The sequence below is a fragment of the Vicugna pacos genome, chromosome 20 (genome assembly GCF_048564905.1).
Source record: "Vicugna pacos chromosome 20, VicPac4, whole genome shotgun sequence".
Lineage (NCBI taxonomy): Eukaryota > Metazoa > Chordata > Mammalia > Artiodactyla > Camelidae > Vicugna > Vicugna pacos.
This window is the reverse complement of record NC_133006.1, coordinates 32,444,216-32,462,779: the sequence shown is the minus strand read 5'-3', so window position 1 is coordinate 32,462,779 and position 18,564 is coordinate 32,444,216. Positions and strand designations below refer to the sequence as shown.

The window sequence follows — 18,564 nt, the reverse complement described above, 5'->3', positions numbered from 1 at the left end:
ACCAGAAACTTTACCAAACTTGACAGCAAAGAAGGAATAAGCAGCAAGAAAAAATCTGCATTCCAAACGTCCCACTGCCTAGTTTTCCCGTGAAATAGTACCAGCCTCACTATGGGGTGAAGTAACCTTTTGTACATAGTTTGGGATTCTAAAATAACATTGTTTCTTTGCTGAAATTCAGTTTGGAGTTACAAATCACCAAATCTAGAATTCCTCACATATTTTTGGCATAGAACTCATTGTTCAGTTAGGAATTACTAGTAGTAGAATGGGTTATAAGAAGTTATTCTGATTTTAAAACTTAAAAGAATCTGTCCACATTCAACCATACAAATAATTATTAAACATTCCTCTAAGAGATACTATATGTAAATTGGAAAAAAATCAAATGGCATGGAACATTAAGAGGGATTCTTGAACTCCTTCCAGCCATATTAGGAGTTAGGTTTTGAGAGAAGGGAGTAATTATCTAGTACTTATATTTAAGCAATTTCTGTAAGTGGTGAAATTTTACCTCTACAAAACCTGTGACATTCTGTAGCTCACAGAATGGGAAGCCATCACTTGTAAATTTTCTATTATAAAGTAGCTATTTTCTTTATTCAACCTCTATTCATAATTTCTATTCCTATCAGCCTTTAGGTCTGGACAAAATTGAAATGGCTCTGAGAAGTGATCTTATGTTTTGGCTTGTTTCATTGGGTTGTCTTCACTGGAGAAATTCATTTCTCCCATACTAGGTTTTAAACTCCAAGATTTTTTTTCTCACTGCTATATTCTGAACACATGGATCAGTGTTGACGCATATCATTGGTTCTACATGTACTATAGCTCACTTGCCCAACATCCAATTACTACCAATGCCAACTGTTTCCATTTTACTGTAACAAGTAATACAGTGATGAATACAACTCAGCTATATAACCTTTCCTAGCTTGCATCCATTTATTATATTGCATGACAAATTAATATTTCTCAAATTCATTTATTCATGATAAAGCATTCATGAGTATTATGACCAAATCCCTATGAAAATGTGACGTATGAATTATTATCCTCTTACCTTTGCCATCAGTATGCCATTTTTGTAGCCAATTTAGGAATCTACCTACCACTTAAACATTTTTTTGAAATGACGTTTTTTTCCAGGTCAGTGGAGAACCCCATACTTTAGAAATCTCTCTGTCTGATGGCCTTCACACTGACTAAAATGTTTATATCCTGGTTCCCTGTCTTATTGCTAGAAAGAATGGACATCTGTCAGTTGGATAACATGATAGCCATTGGCAAGACCAGACTCAAATAGCTGACTCAGGATCACTCGGGAATTTCAGGACTCCCATCATGGCAGGGGGATGGAGGGTATGTTGATGGATGGGAGTGAAGAGTACTTCAGCAGGGGCGTTTGGGTGGAAAGGATATCGCACATCAGACCTCCCCATCACAGACAGGAGCCGTGTTAGCAAAAGCAATAGAACTCAAAGTATTTGTTTCTGTGAAGGATAAGGAAAAAATAAGTAACAGTTATTCACATTCAGATCGAGTGGCAGAAATTGAAATGAACCACAGAAGGACAGGAATTCCTTCTCAATAATCAAGTTGAAAACAAAAATTAGACCTTCACTTTTCTTAAATCTTGATCCAGTTTTTTTCAGCCAAAACAGCTGGTGTATTGGAAGGGATTTTATTTTATGGAAAGCCTGTTACTACTACAGCCCCTCTCCCCCAAGAAACGTCTTTGTTTCTCCCCATGTAATATGGTAACTGCCTGCCAATTATAAATTAGCAGATAGGCTGCTGACCTTTCAGAGATAAGGAATATCCATCAATTACAAATGAAATACAATTTAGTCTAAGCACATCCTGGGTTTAAAAACAGCCTTTATATCTTCTTTATAAGTTTAAGACAATTCTGGCCAAAGGAGTTTTAAGAGATGACTATTACAGGAAAATGGAAAGCTGTGCTTTTATTTTACCCTAACTACACAAAGTGAGGTATCTGCTATGATAAGCAAATTATAGAAGCAAATTATTATTTTATTGAAAGTAGTTTTAGGTGGCTCTCCATGATCTTCCACAGACAGTTCCATGTGATAATTATTACCAGGCATTTCATTGAATAGAAAAATAAGGTGAAACTAATTTTTTTTATAAAGGGTATTATAATGATTAAAATATAGTGAACTTCAGTCTCTCCTGGAAAATCTCAAAGTGGGGTTGGGATTTTAGAAAAGTACTGGGTTTTTTGTCTGTTTGTATTTTAGGGGGAGAGAGGCCACAGCGCTGGGGAGATATTTAAAGATGTACATCACTATTCTCTCATTAACTTACTGTGTTCTCTGTCTTTTGGGAATAAAGTCATACTTAAGACTAAATGAATTAACTAATATAATCAAATTTTGATTAACTACATATATCGCTCAATTCCAGCATGCCATATAAGATTTTTCTTCTGCAGACTGCGTATGGCAATGTATACTAGCCTTTGGCATGTATGTGTTTGTGTACCTTTCTCATGGTTTAAAGCACATCTTAAATTCATGGGTCCTAAATGGAAGTTCAGCTTTACTGAATGAAATAGAAACCAGATTCAGGGAGACCAGTCCCATCCTAATATTTAAGACAGTTATTGAATTGACAAAGATTAAACATATTTTGGCTTATAGGCCAAATGTAAACTAGGATAAACATCAACAATTGAATCAAGGCTAAAGGAAGATACAGATATTTATAAAGAATTTATAAACATAAGCTAAACCTTTAAAAACACTTACTGAGAACCTACTCTGTGTTGGTTTCTAATCTGAACATTTAGTATATCTATCAGTGTACAAAACATTAAAACAACCTCTGTTCACATGGTACGTTACACTGTATCATTTTACTAAATTCTCTTAAAGTTTACATTATGCTCTGTTCACCACCAGCACGTTAACACTAATAATTCACCCCCAAATTCTACATTCTAAATTCTAAACACCTGCTACTGAATTCATCCCATACAATAAATCTATTGGCTTAGTTTAGTTTTTATTTTTAATATAATGAATCAGTTACATTAGAAAACTGGACTCCTCATTAAGGTCACAATCTATGTAAAACTGTAACACTTGCAAAATTCAGTTTGCTCACACCGAGACCAAACTTTTTTATCTTTTGAAAGCTTTTGTAGACAATGCTTGCATTTATCAGACCTTAACTTATTAAGACTTCTTTTCAAGAGGGTTCTACTAACCAACATGCCAACAGCCCTAATGTGCAGGTCATCCCACCACCACCAGAAAGGCACAACCTACCCCAGTTTAAATGGTGTCTTTCGGCCTCTTGCTGCTCAGGGGCTAGCAGCAGCAGCCCCCGGGAGCTTGTCAGAATAAAGGATCTCTGCTCATCCCAGGCCTGCTTCATCAGAGTCTGCATTTCCACAAGATCGCCAGGTGACTCATAAGCACATGACATCTAAGAAGTGCTTTTTCAAGAATAAACCATGATGCAGAATTCATAAAGCACATCTGAGATGTTACTCGTCTGAAACTAAACATCAGTTATGACTTACACTTCAGCAAAGATATGTAAAGAGCACTTTGCTAATTCCCAACTATCCTTTATTTGTACAAGTTTTCCTTTAGAATTAATTCATGAGAAACAAAAAAAACAAAGATGTAGAGTAAACCAGCTCATGATCCAAGAAGCTTTGAGCAGTGAGAAATTCTGCAAAGAAAGCTCAGACTACGTCCTTAGAATTGCTGTGGGTTTTCTCTTCGGGAAGCACTCACGAAACCATTCTTAAAGTAGGATTTCTAAGAGGGAGTATTCTTCGTACTGGGTTAGCGTCTAATATCTAAAATTCTGGATAAGAAGTCAGACAACTTGGAGTAAAATCTACAGACTTAACTTTCCTAAATTGCAAGGACAGGAGCGATAGTAACTTTCTACTAGACAAATGAAAACAATTAAAGACAGTACCTACTTCTAACAGCCTGATCTCTTAAACAGGTGCTATGAAGTCAAGACAATATTCAGATACAGTATTTTCTCCCAAAATTACTTCTGGAAAAAATTAAATAACAGCTGTTTAGACTAAAGATTCCTTCCCTGAAGTTGGTCATCAGAACTATTCTTCCCACAACACACAGCTGTTAACTCACCACAGGGAAGGCCTAAAAAGTTGTCAAACACAAGAAATGAAAAATCGTTTTTAAAAGGCTCACACACACCTCCCTGCCTGCAGAATACGCACACTTGTTCATATGAACACTTACACATCACGACATCAAAGTAATGAGTTAACCAACGTTTCTGTAAAGAGCAGGCTTAGGAATTTCTGTTCTTTAATCTCCAACCAACAATTTAAGGGTTGATGAACCAGCAGCTTATTGAGCACACATTTTTTTCCTCTCGTATTTGGTACATTCGGTACATTTCACCTTTACCACACAGTGAGCAGAAATGAAATGAAACAGCTTTTATTTTCATGGGCTTCTTTTTCCAAAGGAAGCTAGACTATTCCCTGAAATGAAATTCTGGATTTAGTCCAGTCTTGTTGTCTATTATCACACGTAACAGAGCTGATTTAACAGAGCCATGAACCAAACATAACGGTTAGTTAACAAGATGATTTTAAGCCAGCACGTATAACCCATGGCCTGTGTCTTCAACCTGCCTCACCTTGTTGGGGTCCATTGTAAAAACAACACAATATCGTGAGCCACAAAAAACATGGTTCTTCAAAACCAAAATACAAAACGAACTCTTCTAATCTCGGACGCAAACAGGAGTGAAGTTGTACTGCTGTACATTTGATATTAAATAGGCAGCGTTGCCAAATAGAAGGCAACTCTGCAGACATAGAACAAAGCCTGTTGAACAGACCGCCGCAGGTTAGGGAAAGCTGCCTCTGCCCCTGAAGGTTTAGAGTCCACTGCAAATACCGCACATAGAAGTAAAGCATCAAAGCACAAAGGGGGCCCTAACCAGGCAGCGCACGGCTTCCACCAGCCACGATTAAATCCCAACCACAACCTAGATGCTTTACGTTAGTAACAGTTAAACCAGCTTTGTTTCACTTGCTTGGTCATAAAATCTTGCTCCCCTGCGAGTCAGCAGCAACTCACAAGCACTTTCTACAAGAAGCACCTGTTTTGAGGCCCGTCTCTTTCATCTGAAGGGCAGAGATCAATGAATGATTTTAGCTTCGTGCCTAAGGCTGGAGTGTCATCCCTTGTCTCTGCCAGACTAGATGGTCCCATGCAGAAGGGCAGTGACTCTGCAGACAGGTAGTGGTCTGCTGCGGGGCAGTGAGGACGCACATCTACAAAAGGCCAGTGGGAGCAGACAGGTGGGAAGGAAAAGCCATTTTTCTGTTTTCACTGCAGGCCTTCATAGCTACGCCTCTTCCTTAACTCCTCCCCACCTGGGCCTGCACGTTGCGGCTCTGCTTCCGCAGATAAAGCCTCTTCCTTTTCTCAAGGTTTGGTTTGGGTTTACAAACAAAAGGGAGCTGAATTTTCCCCCTTCCTTTGCTCCACCACTCACTTTAGAACAGGATCCTCTAAAAAGCCTTAAAGACTAAGAGAGAAAATGCAATCGTTCTTAGAAGCTTTCTGTCCTCAGTTCAAGTTAAGGAAAGCCAAGTCCAGTGGCCAGTTCTACATCAGGTCTAAGCAAGACGAGTCAGATCATTTGTTTCAATTCTTTTTTCAGCAACTCTCCCTGACAACTTCCTACCCGTGCCAGCAATGTAGAAAAAGAAAAGGAGAGATGTTTAAAGAGGGACGTAAGAGAGAGGAAGGGAGCACTAAGATGAGAAAGGGGAGAGCAAATTTTAGATTCTGACCAATAGTCACGATGAGCAATTTCTGAAAACTCGGTCAAAAGTTTTGCTGGGTCTGCAGCCACCCTGAACTCACCTTTGGGGTCCATAAGTCAGGCTTCTGATTTCAGACTGGCTCCCTGTTGACCCAAATGCAAAAGCTGAAAAATAAACGAAGGGGAAATGAGCGGTACCTTGCGGGAATGGTGCTACAGACCTGCAGAGGATCACTTGCTAACGTCATAAATAATGAAGGACTATTAAATAATACATAAGAAAGAAAAGCCCCTCCTTATTGCCACTTCGTGGTTTCCTAACATTTTCTATCCAGAGGACCAGGTGCCAATTGGATAAATGTTTATGAAGTGGATGAATGCACATTCACAGAGGGTTTGCACTTTGTTATTTCTCCCAACAACTTTCATGTTATGGCTTTTGTTCTGTGTTTTTCAAAAATACTTTATATTCCATATCTTGTAGTAACCTATAATGAAAAAGAACATGAAAATGAATATATATATGTATATGTAGGACTGAAACATTGTGCACAGAAATTGACACATTGTAACTGACTACATTTCAATTTAAAAATACTTTAAAATTTGTTAAAATAATCTTTTATTATTAAAACACCTTTAATCCCCCCTTTCTTTTTAAACACAGTTTACCTCAGACCACATACTAATTGCTGTGTCAGAGGCTTACAGAAAAAAAAACTCACTTTTATGTCATCAGATGAACATAGTGGCTTCCCTGTGGGATTAGACCAAAATTGGAACTGTGAACTAACAAAAGAAAGATATATCCTTTAAAACCAAAACTTTGGAATACTATTCAGCAAATATTTGCTATGTTCTGAGCCTTATGTTCTGCAGATGGAAACATGATGCTGACACAGGTCTGGCCATTCAGGGACAAGAAGAAATGGTTGTACTTTTACTTTTTAAGAATTTTGTGTAAACACTTAATGCAGATAAATTTCCTCTGGGAAATATGTATTGCATAAACAGCTTTAAGTTTGCATTCTTTATTTTAAACAATTTTCAGGTAGAATAAAATCTTCGCGTAAACCAGCATCGTCCCCACCCCCTGGGCTCAGTGGAATTGTGTTCGGGACGCTCAGCTAGGGAACGTGTTGAGCCTGCCCTTTATTTAGACGTAAATAAATTCTTTAGTAGGAAAGACCAGGTTAAAAGAAGATACTGTAAAATGTGTACTCTAGAGATACTTGAGGTTGCCTCTCAAGGGGGAGCTAGTGACGTGATTCTCACTGCCTATTATACTTTTATACCTGATGAATCTAGAAATGTAATCTTACTTTCAAATGGTATGAGATCTCAAATTCAGGACAAAGGAGACGCAGAGGACTATGCATCAGAAGTGAATACCAAAGAATCTAACTAGTTTTCAGGTGCCCCAGACGATGCTCCGATTCAGCAGGAAGCAGCTAGAGGAGAGTAATGCCCATTTCCCTACTCCCATAGAAATGGAAGGAATTAACTAACAGTGGGGATTTGAAAGAGTGGGAAACTAACAAGATGGCTATTGAGTTGTTCAGGCCTGTACTTCTAGCTAAACTGATCTTACGACTAACATGCTCCCCTCCCTGTGTATACTTGACTTAGAATAACTTACCCTTTTACCCGAGAGGTCTTGAAAGAAGATCATGGACTGAACTTCAAGAAATTAGGCAGACCCTCCTAAATTCCTCCATGACAGCAAGTTCTTACCAAGATGAAAAGATTGCAGTATCCAAGTAGGATCTTCCAGAGGCAAGGATGAGCCCAAGGAATGTGATTTTAAGGTTTCCCACACTCTCTCTCAGGAACTAAGTGCATGAAATAATACCACTCAGGATTATCTACCGTGAGCCATGCACCTCGCTGGGCTTCACGTGCTTTATTTTTCATCCTTACAACAAAAGAGGTGGGCTAAGTGGTTACTCGAGGTCATGCACCTGGTAGTTGCCAGGATGGGCTCTGAACACAGGTCTGACAGATTTCAAAACCTGCATTCCTTTCTTTAAGCCAGGCAGCATTCTAGAACTTGTCACAACCAATGGACAGATGCAGGGAGTGAGCCTGAGATGTTTACGGAAGCTGCTGATCCACTGACATTTCTGCCTCTTCTCACTGAGGTCTGTCCAGCTGCTGCTCAGCCAGGGCCTTGGCAGGATTTCTGGAGTAGAGGAAAGGCTCTGCTAATCAGACCACCAAGGGGTGGGAGATGTCCTATTGGGCCCCCTCCCCTGTTGAGTTCCCTTCTTTGCGAGGTTGCCAGATAACAAATAAGACACCCAAATAACCTTGAATTTCAGATAAGCAATGAATAGTTTTTTAGTATAAGAACGTCCCTAACAAAGCAAATTATGCGAGAGACAACTTATTTGCTGAATCTGGCCACTCTGCTTCTTTGCTTTATTTCAGAATGTCTTGAATTAGAGAGTTGCTTCTACGCTGGAGTGATTTACAACTCTACACTTGATCTTTAGTTTGAGATTAAGACATCCTGGCTCTTGACCGGAATCGGAAGAAACTCAACTGCAAGCACATCACCCCTCCCCGACACTAAGTCATTTATCCCAAGAGGCCACGGTTATTCATTTGATTAACTTCTGATGTAGCAGATATGTCTCTTTTTTTTAATTATTTTATTGGGGGGAGGTAATTAGGTTTATTTATTTTTAGAGGCGGTACTAGGGATTGAACCCAGGACCTCAAGCATGCTAAGCATGTGCTCTCACTTGAGCTATACCTTCCCTCCTGTAGCAGATACGTCTTGACATGAGCAGATCTCAGGTATGCAAGACATGTAAATTTATATTTCCTTTTTTAAAGAAATTTTTTTCTTTTATTTTTCTTCAGTATGTTTTTGTCAAGTTATAATTTTTAACTTTTTTCCCAGTTTTATTGAGCTATAATTGATATGTAACATTGTATTAGTTTGAGGTGTACACCATAACAACTTGATCTATGTATATATTGTGAAATGATCACCACAATCAGTTTAATGTCAATGATTTTTCATAGTTACAATTTTTTTCCTATGGTGAGAACTTTGAAGATCTACTCTTAGCAACTTTTTTTTTTAACACTGAAAATGTATATTTCTTTAACTCAACAGAATTTCTGTTCCCACACCCCATTTTCCAGAGGTAGCAGAAACATAAACTAAGCCAAATGCGGTGTCACCACCCCAGCTTTTCCCAGAGCTGTGCCTAGGGCACTGGTAGTGCTGTGGGGGCCATCGTTTCTGGATGTCGTCCTGCCCATGCAGATTGTTGCCAAGGCCCCTCGCGTCCCTGGCCTTCTGGCCCCGTCCATCCAGGCCTTTGCCTGCCTTCCCTGGCCCACTGGGCCAAGATGTACAGTGTAGCCCTTCCCTCTCCAAGGCCTCTGCTTTGGGGAGTGAAGCTCGATGCTCATGACCATCAACTCCTACAGACTCTCTTCGGGTCTGCCTTCCCCCCAGGGATCTTCCCCCAGGGAAGGGCACGGAGTTCTTCTCTCGGTTCCCCTCCCACCTCTAAATTCCCACCGCCTGGAAAATCTTTCTCTACTTTATTTATATATATATATATATACATATATATATATATATATTTTATTTTATATATATATATTTTAAATCTTTTTCTGGGGATGGCCCCACCGTCCAGCTCTCAGATCTTTTTCTTATGTATCTAATTCCCCTAAGGATCTTAGATTTTTGGAAGACATTGGAAGTTATTCCTTTTCGCGCTGGCTTATTCTCCCCCTGAGGCAGTGAACACAAAAGAGTTGGCTTGAAAGGGGGAAAAAGGCAAAGGAGAGAATAGAAGAAAGTATCGTAACCAACTGACTTGAAATATCATCAGGCCCTTTCCCCTCCCCGTCCAGCCCAGAGCTAAAGAATTAGATCCTAATTTGGTTGAGCACAAACTTGGCTTCTCCACAGGAGCCCCCAGATCTGGCATCAGCATCGGATGGGACGCATTTCAAACGTGCACTGCCAGGGCCCCACCCCAGACCTGTAGACTCTCCTAGGGTTTAATCTAGGAATATATATATTTTAAAACTCCCAACATTTTTCTTACATGCTCAATTGCACTTGTCCTCTGGCCTGCTTCTGGGAATGACTCCCCCTTTCCTTCTCACATCTTCTGCCTTCTTTCCCTTTCTTTCTTATCCCAGGAGTGGCAACATCCAGTTAAAGTTTCCTTGCATAGAACCAAAATCTAGTGTGGCATTCTGTGTCCATCTTTCATAGAGAAGGTAACCTGGTGGACAAGCGGATGCTCCAGTATCTTGTCTCCTCTTAGCTATCCCACTTCTCTCATCCTTCGGTGTCCTGTCCATGTTCCAAGAAAAAAACTGAGTCTAACCCACCGAACAGGACCATGCAACAATGTGTTTCCATCCTGTGTCAAATGCAAAGCTATTTCCCAGAGACCTAAGTGCTGCTTCGGGTAATCATCAGCCTGTCTCAGCATCCCAGTTTTCAAAGTTTGGGGATCCTTCCAGAGGAAAGGCCTCTAAGCAATTAAGATATACTCCCAAAGTACGTAAGTTACAAAGTAAGATTTTTTAATTGCTTACATTGATTTGTTTAAATTACTGTTAAACATCCCCTTAATTTATTTGGAGAGACCAGTTCACCTCTTTAAAAAGTGAATATGGCTAGGTAGGACATGTCAATCTGGCCGTATCATTGGCCTGTTCTATTCCAAAATGCGGTTAGGCGTACCGAGCTAGATTGGCGCTCCTTAAGGATTATATCCTAGGGAGTGATAACAGACACACTCACTGAAAATCATTCACAGGTAATGACGGAAGGACTCACCTGCTGGGATGGCAGTTGGTATTTATAAAAGCCAGCTCTGCTTATTGACTTGACTCAACAAAAAGGCATGCATTGTTATTATGACATCAGAATTCTACCCCACATTAAATAACAGAGCTAAGGGCCTGGAAAATGAGGGGGGTGGGAAGGCTGAACAGGAGCAGAGAAGTCAGCATATCCTAAGCAGCTTTCCATAGTTCCTTTCTCTCCAAAAAGTAAATTTACACGGAATATTTCACTCCGGATTTAAATTACTGAGAAATATATCTTTTCCTTTAACACTGATTAAGCAGTGACAGAGAAAGACAGATACCATATGATTTCAATTATATGTGGAATCTTAAAAAATACAAAACAAATGAATATAACAAAACAAACAGAGTTAGAGATACAAACAGGTGGTTGCCAGTGGGCAGGGAGGAGGGAGAAGGAAATAGGTGAGGGAGATTAAGGAGTACAGAATTCCAGTTGTAAAAGGAAGTGGGTCATGGGTATGAAGTGTACAGTGTGAGGAATACAGTCAATAACTGACATCTTTGTATGGTGACGTATTATCACCAGGCTTATGGTGGTGATCATTTTGAGATAAAAGAAAAAAATCACTATATGTTGTGTAACAGGAAGTAACATACTGTAGGTCATCTACACTTCAAAAATAAACATACATAAAAACTCATAGACAAAGGGAATAAGACTGGTTACTAGAGGCAGGGGTGGAGAGTGGAGGGACGGGGAACTGGGTGAATGTGGTCAAAATATACTACAAACTTCCAGTTAGAAGATCACCAAGTGCTAGGGATGTCATGTACAACATGATAAATACAGTTAATACTGCTGTGTAGTATATGTGAAAGTAAATCCTGAGTTCTCATCACACACACAATTTTTTTCTTTACTTTTGTTTCTACATGAGATGACGTTCACTAAACTTACCGCGATCATCATTTCATGATGTATGTAAGTCAAGTCACGCTGTACATCTTAAACTCACACAGTGGCGTGTATCAATTATATCTCAATAAAACTGGAAGAGAAAGTAGTTTATTAAGCGGCAGTATTTCTACAAAGCTGATTGGCCAGGAAATATGATAACGGATGCTGAATGCAGTCCACTGTGCCAGATGCTGTAAATAAGGGAAACTAGTTCTCCTGCACAGAGTGTTCTTTTTTCCTGAAAGGTTGATACAGGCATGGAGTTAGGAACCAGAGACATTAGACTTCACAGGCTGAAAAGCCCTATAAAGTTCCACTAAGCCAGTCCCACAACTAATGGGTGAGTTGTTTCTTCAACATTGTTAAGTGTCTGTTGTATTCGGGCTTTATTGTCTCCAAAAATGGAGACCCGTGCTTCCTGAGGGGTGGAGAGTGGCCCTGGCTGGTGGCAGCTGTTATCGCTGAGTGGGAGTTGGGAGGAGGAGGGCCACTCTGGGAATGGCTTGACCTTGGCCAGTTGCTGCTCCTTGATGAGCTCTGGGACCTGCTCTGGGAACTCAGCCTGGACGGACCTCATCCTTAGGGAGACTTCACAGGCAAGTCTTGCTAACAAGCAGTCTCTTGGCTGAAAAGAGGATTTTCTCTCAATACTTGTGTTGTTTTATGTATTCATACTTTAGATAATGACCTTGCTCTTTGTGGTGGCTTGTCAGATTGTGAAACATTTTTTCCATTCTGTTATTCATTTGTTTAATATGTTTTTCTTGAGTTACTGTTTCATTATAGGAAACTGAAGTCCAGAGTGCTTAGGTGGATATTTTGTGACTTAGTAATAGAATGGCTATTTCCTGACTCAAACTCCAGTGCGTTTTACACTATTTGGGGTGTGTGTCACATTTAATATATATGTATGTATGTTTTTACCTAATTCCTTTTTCTGTTCACATTGCATTTAGTTGGCATGTCTTCTAAGGCTCCTCTTGGCTTTGACAGGATCTCAAACTTGGTTTTTGATGTCTTTGACAGTTTTGAGGAGTATTGTAAGATGTATTACAGGACGCCCCTCTACTGAAATTGGTCTGCCATTTTTCTCATGATTAGACTGAGGTTATAGGTCTATGGGAGGAATACCATAGATGTAGTAACGTGCCATTTTCATCACATCATGTCAAGGGTACATGCTACCAACACCACTTTTCACTGTTGACGTTGACCTTGGTCACCTGAATGTAGTGATTGTCGAGTTTCTCCACTATAAAGTTTCTCTCTTTCCCCCATTTCCATACTCATTAGAAGGAAGTCACTGTGTAGCTGGCACTTGATGCGTGGGGAGTGATGCTCCCCCTTATTCTTACCACATTTTAAACTAGACTAAGCTTGTTATTTCAGCTTTTTTAAGTTATTATTTTTAATTTTTTTGATGGGGGAGGTAATTAAGTTTTTATTTAGTTATTTATGTAAATGGAGGAACTGGGGATTGAACCCAGGACCTGTTGCATGCTAAGCACGCACTCTTGCCACTGAGCTATATGCCTCCCGCCCCCCCATTTTTATTTTTTTGAAGAAGGATCTAACCTCTCTCTTTACATAATTTGTTTCAGGGATGCCCCAACCTTTGGTTGAGAGCTATGTTTCATTTCCTTAGAGGCTGGAGATCACCAAAAGGTGGTGGTGCAGACAGCAAAGTCTCTGAGCTGACGGGGGGAGAGGAGGAACGCCACTTCTGTGGTTTCCCCTTCTCTGTAGAAAAATCCAAAACACTGAGTCAAGGATAACAGCGACAACCACTATGCAGTTTTTCTGGACAGGATTTTGAGACTGACAGAGCCTGATTTTGACTATCTTCCTGGATTTGAAGCTGGGCTTCACCATTTTCTGGCCCTTATGATCTTGAAAGATCCTTCACATAAAACTCAGTTTTTGTCATCTGTAAAATGGGGGCAATGACACTACCTCCTCTAAGTGTTGTGGAAATGATTTCAGGAGACAATGCATATGAAGTCTTTTACACTTAACAAATGTGAATAATGGTGCTGTGGGGATATTTGTTAATATTAAACAGATGTATCTTATTTGCCTTAAATCACGTTACCCTCTGGTTCTCTGCTCTGTGTCAGTGACACGCATGCCGGCCTTCACGGGGTGGTGGGTACTGTCTTGAACACAGCTTAGCTTTCAGACCTCACCTAGGTTATAAGTCATCTTGAGAGCCAGGTTTTGTTGAATGAGAAAAGAATTGTTTTAATTCCAAAAGCCTTCTTTTACATAGTCAAGCAAAGCTTGGAGGTCTGAGAATTTTGTTATAAGTCAGAGTATAGAGAGAACGACTCTGCTAGAAAGGTAGTGCCTATGAGACAGGAAAGGAAGGAGGAAGAAGGAATCAAGGACGGGGATGAGAGAAGAGACAGAGACATTCAGAGGCTGAGAACATGGTGAGGACGCTTCCTGGTCTGTAAGAGGAGACTCAATCCTCCATGTCTTTGTCTGGGGTCAGACATTAGGAAAACCATTAGAAGTCAAGACAGCTCTAGAGGGAATTTGAGACTGCCTAGGCCTGATGCCTGCTTCTCCCCGCTGGTATCCTCCCCACCTTGCTTTGGTAGGATGGAGGGAATAGATGGGCTCCAGAGAGCATCCAGCTGGTCCTCCTTGTGGCATGGACAAGTTCCCGAAGAATTCCATGAATGCAGAAGAATTAAGGGAATTAAGAGTCACTGTGACTGTCCAGGGTTTGCCATGCATGGGCACGGAATAGGAGTGTCATGGCCAGGGCTGCGTGTGGACAGCCCAGAACTGGGCGCTGGAAGAGCTGAGCCTCACAAACACCAAGTCCCAGTGCAGGGCCAGCGGGGAAAGCCGGTCAGCACAGGACGTTTGCCAGGTTTCCTGGGAGCAACCGTCCTGCAAAAAGCTTCTTTGGAGGACAGACTATCACTGACATCAGAGGTGGACGAAGACGGACAGAAGTCTGTGCCCCAAAATTAGGTGAGAAAAGCTATTCCTCAACCCGGGTCAGCAGGAGGCAGCAGAGGGCAACAGGTTATAGGCACTACCCTGGCTGACGACACCAAAGGTGCCTTCTAGACCCTTCCTGGGAGGCGAGGGGGTGGGGGTCAGGGGACAGAGAAGGGGAAAAAGAGCCTTAACACCCAGAGTTTGAGTTGACTGAATATTTACCAATTTTAAACAGAAAGAAGCTATTCAAGAATCATTTTCTTACATATCTGTACCATTTTTTGTTAGTGTATTTTAAATTTTATTTCTAACCTGTTTTCCTTTTTAAACTATTTTTAAAAATCCTTTTCCTTAAAATTTTTTCCAGTCATCCTGTTTGGGATTTAAAATTTTATTTTACAAGCTTCAAAAGCCTTGAACCAACCTTCCGTGTATTCCCAAACATTTGGGTATCATATTTGAATAGTAAAATAATCCTACCTTCATCAGTCTCTTCAGGAAAAAAAAAATCCTATATTCATAGACTCTTCTTTTGTTGGCAGTTTTCTTTCTAAAGCTAATCATTAATATTGCTTGCCTCAATAAGTAATGATGTTTGCTTTTCCTAAGATTCACTTTCTATTTTGAGCAAAGCCCGTCACATCTACTCACTGTGCCTCCAATGAAGCAAATCTGAAAAGAATCAAATGTGAAAACATAACTATAAATAGAAACATTAATTAAAAGTTTCTGATCATTTGCCTCTACCAGAAACATTAGTGCAGCTTGATTATTGGCTATAACTCACATATTCAAAGAACCCTAGTATTTTAACTTTTTTATTAGTATCTTTTTACTCCATGGAAATTGGCTTTCCTTTTGACTTTACTGTTAATAAAAAGTTAGATTCTCATTCACTCATAGGTTCCAGTTAGCTTTGCTTTGGCCCACAGCATCTCCTAATGAGTTATGGTCATTTAAAAATGTCTACAAATTCTTAGACGTTCCTCCTTTCAAAAGGAAGAGCCCAACTCTCTCCCCTTCAGGGGAGGCTGGATTCTGACTCACCTCTAATGAATAAAACAGGGTAGAAGTGACGAAGTGTGAGATGAGGTCACAAAAGGCTTTTCACTCCCAGGAAGCCAATTACCACATTGTGAGGTCACTGAAGCAGCACAGAGAGGTACACAAGGTGAGGAAGCACCAGCTGGCCAGCTGTGTGAGTGAACCATCCCAAAAAGGATCCTCCCAACCCCAGTCAAGTCTTCGGATACCTGCTGCTCTGGCTGACGTCTTGACTGGAGCAACTGGAGCCAGAACTACTGAGAACTGCCCACTCCTGAATTCCGGACCCCTGGAAATTGTGTGAGACAATAAATATTTATTGTGTTTTAAGTTGAGTTTAAGGGTAATTCATTTTGCAGTAGATAACTAATATTAATGCACTAGCTTTCTCACAAATATATACCACTACCTATAAAAGGACTAGAAAACACTGTGGGTAAGGTGGCATTCTCGTATCATCATCAAGACAGCCTTGGACCCAAGTGGTCCTGAGGTTAGCTCTTAAAGCGTCATTCTCAGTGAATTGCTCTTGTCTTGGCTGTTGCTACGGCTCAGTGTTCTAACTCTGGTGTTTTTAAGTGGCTTGGCTTCTTTGAGATTAACCCCATGCTAGGTAAACAGTATGCTGATTCAACAGGTGTGACTCATCAATTACATGAAGGTGTGGCTTGTGGCTCGGATCTGTTCTCCTAAGATCTTCAGTCAAAGAAAAATACCTCTGCTCTGCTGCGGTATCTCCCCAAATGCATGCTAGACTAAGAAAAGACCAACGATAACAAAGAAACCTAAGAACATCTCTGTACGACTTGGTTCAGGCAGATGAAGTTGTGATAAACACGATGTGCTCTAGTTTTAAAGTGTAAACAGTTACAGGTGTTTTAGGTATTGTGAAAGGGTCAAGTTGGTTTGTACTCCTCTACTCCAAAACCAAACTGGACCCTTTTCCCCTCTCCAAGTTGATCTTCTTCCAGAGACTCCAATTTCAACTTACCTTTCTCTTTGTAAAACATTCACTGTTCTATGAATCAGCCCCTCAGTGTCTTCATAAACAGAGTCCCATAAGGAGTCAAGAGTTTCTTTCTCAGGGACCCAGTCTGATGCTGAGAAGCCTACAGCAAGCTCCAAGATGATGGTTGTTGCCAGCTGGGCTCAGATTATGGTGACGGAGGCACCCAAACCATCTTCTTTGACCTACAGAATTCTAAGAACTGTATGCAGTGACAAAGGCACCCCTCACAAAGGAGGAAATAACTTGTTTTTCCAAAAAACACAGAGGTGAGTGTGTGTCCCAGAACATCAGAAAGTTGAAGACTAGGTGGGGAGCGTATATTTCAGCGGTAGAGCACATGCTTAGCATGCATGAGGTCCAGGGTTCAATCCCCAGTACCTCCTTAAAAATAAATAGATAAATACACCTAATTAAGACTAAGTTTTATTTCAACTTCACTTACTGTGTCTGTGGAAAAAAAAAAAGACCATTAAGTGGCACTCAAATCTAAAACTACCTTTGCCCTTGGCTGAGGGGATTAGAAACAAATGACAAGGTTACATGGAAGACTTCGGGGTTTTTTCACTCCTGTCAGCTCCAGTTCATAACGTGTTATGGGCAGAACTTGCCTCCTGGCATTCTCGTGGAGTCCTCCATGTTCCAGGTTCCCCTGCTGGCAGGATGCTGTCCACCCTGAGATGTCTAGTGGGTGCTGCTGGGCTTGAGAAGAGACAGCCTTTCCTCCAGGTCAGGAGAAAACTGAGACAAACTGCTGTAGATTACAGGGTGAATTTCTGTTGTTTTTTTAATTTGGGAGGTAGGCTCAATATTACAGAAAGACACATGTGCTAGTGTTAGTGCAATAAACTCAAGGCTGAATACAAAGATCTCTCTACATGGTTGTGTACCATAGCAGCCTCTTCTGTTTTTAGCTCTTGATCCAGAAGAGAATGCAAGAACTCTTATTCATTTACATCGTCTTTCAAGACTTTTCATTTACATGACCAGAAACTTTTTAAAAATAAAGATTAATCATGTAATTAGTAATTAATCACGTAATCTTTTTTCCCTGACGTAGTTCTAAAGCTTGAATATTATAATTTTCAAAATATATATTGGCTAGAACAGGATAATTTTTAAGATAGTATCTTGCCCTCACCTACCCTAGAATTATTTTTTATGAACAGTTGTTTTTCCCATAAGTCGATGCCCTAGAAACACAAATCTAAATTTTTGCTATGACAAAATGTGTGTCCAAATAATGATAAACAAATGTGATGACAGCAGTAATATTGTACTTTGGAAATTAACTGTTACACACATTGCCTATAGTTAAGTATCCAATCTGTCCTAAAGCCAGTGTGCACTCCCCCAGTTAGTGACAAATGACGATGCCACTGACCAAATGCCACTGATCACGTAATAGATCACATACTAGTAAAGGGAACGACAATTAGCTTATTTTGTCCTGAACTGTATTTGTAGTTGCCATGATTTCTTTAACTGTTAAACAGCTGCTTTCCTCCCCCAGCCCCCATTCTGTAACATTCAAATCCTTTCTACTTTCTCGTGGAAGTCCCTCTGTCCAGAACAGGCTAGCTCTAGTTCCTGACCACATCAGAAAGGCCATTGGGAACAACGGAGATTTTTCTGAAAAGCTTCTGTAAAGCTGTTTTTAGATGACACTTTCATACTAAGCTCTCTTTAGCCACCCCTCCCGGGTGGCGGGCGCTGCTGCTTCCTCTGAAGACCTTGAGCACCGTGACCACGTGGAGCACACCCCATCCCACCTGTGGCAGATCATCCCCACTAATGTTGGTCAGTCTGGACTTGTGACCCTTACCACAGCCCTTCTGCTCTCTGAAGGGGGGTGGTCCCCCCTCAAGAGGCCTGTCCCTCCCCAACACGTCACCAGACAGAACACGGAGAGGAGAGGCTGATGGAAGTGTTGCCGCCCTCCACCTCTGCCTTCCACGCGTCCACCACTTAGTAACAACAGCACCAAAGGCATCTG

The 18,564-nt window shown here is 40.7% G+C and overlaps 1 protein-coding gene and 2 long non-coding RNA genes across 7 annotated transcripts in view; 1 reads left to right on the top strand and 2 right to left on the bottom strand.

Annotated features, from left to right (window-relative positions):
* NUP153 (nucleoporin 153) overlaps positions 1-10,645 on the bottom strand; it is a 76,530-nt gene extending 65,885 nt beyond the window's left edge. For 3 of the 5 annotated variants that reach the window (XM_072945617.1, XM_072945619.1, XM_072945620.1), the window contains exons 1-3: positions 10,535-10,604; positions 9,885-10,138; positions 5,907-5,970 (exon numbers count right to left, since the gene is read on the bottom strand). In XM_072945617.1, coding sequence (XP_072801718.1) covers positions 5,907-5,919 — 13 coding nt within the window. In that variant the 5' untranslated portion in view covers positions 5,920-5,970; positions 9,885-10,138; positions 10,535-10,604. Of the gene's footprint in view, positions 1-5,906; positions 5,971-9,884; positions 10,139-10,534; positions 10,605-10,630 lie in introns of those variants that run through there. The other 2 variants (XM_072945618.1, XM_072945621.1) reach the window with 2 other exon arrangements.
* Positions 10,646-13,710: 3,065 nt separating this feature from the next.
* LOC140687789 (uncharacterized) lies at positions 13,711-15,897 on the top strand. The gene is made up of 2 exons (XR_012062332.1): positions 13,711-14,548; positions 15,636-15,897. It is a non-coding gene; the product is annotated as an uncharacterized lncRNA (long non-coding RNA).
* LOC140687788 (uncharacterized) lies at positions 14,998-16,734 on the bottom strand. The gene is made up of 4 exons (XR_012062331.1): positions 16,554-16,734; positions 15,772-15,851; positions 15,566-15,662; positions 14,998-15,190 (listed from the first exon to the last, which is right to left on the bottom strand). It is a non-coding gene; the product is annotated as an uncharacterized lncRNA (long non-coding RNA).
* Positions 16,735-18,564: the final 1,830 nt, after the last annotated feature.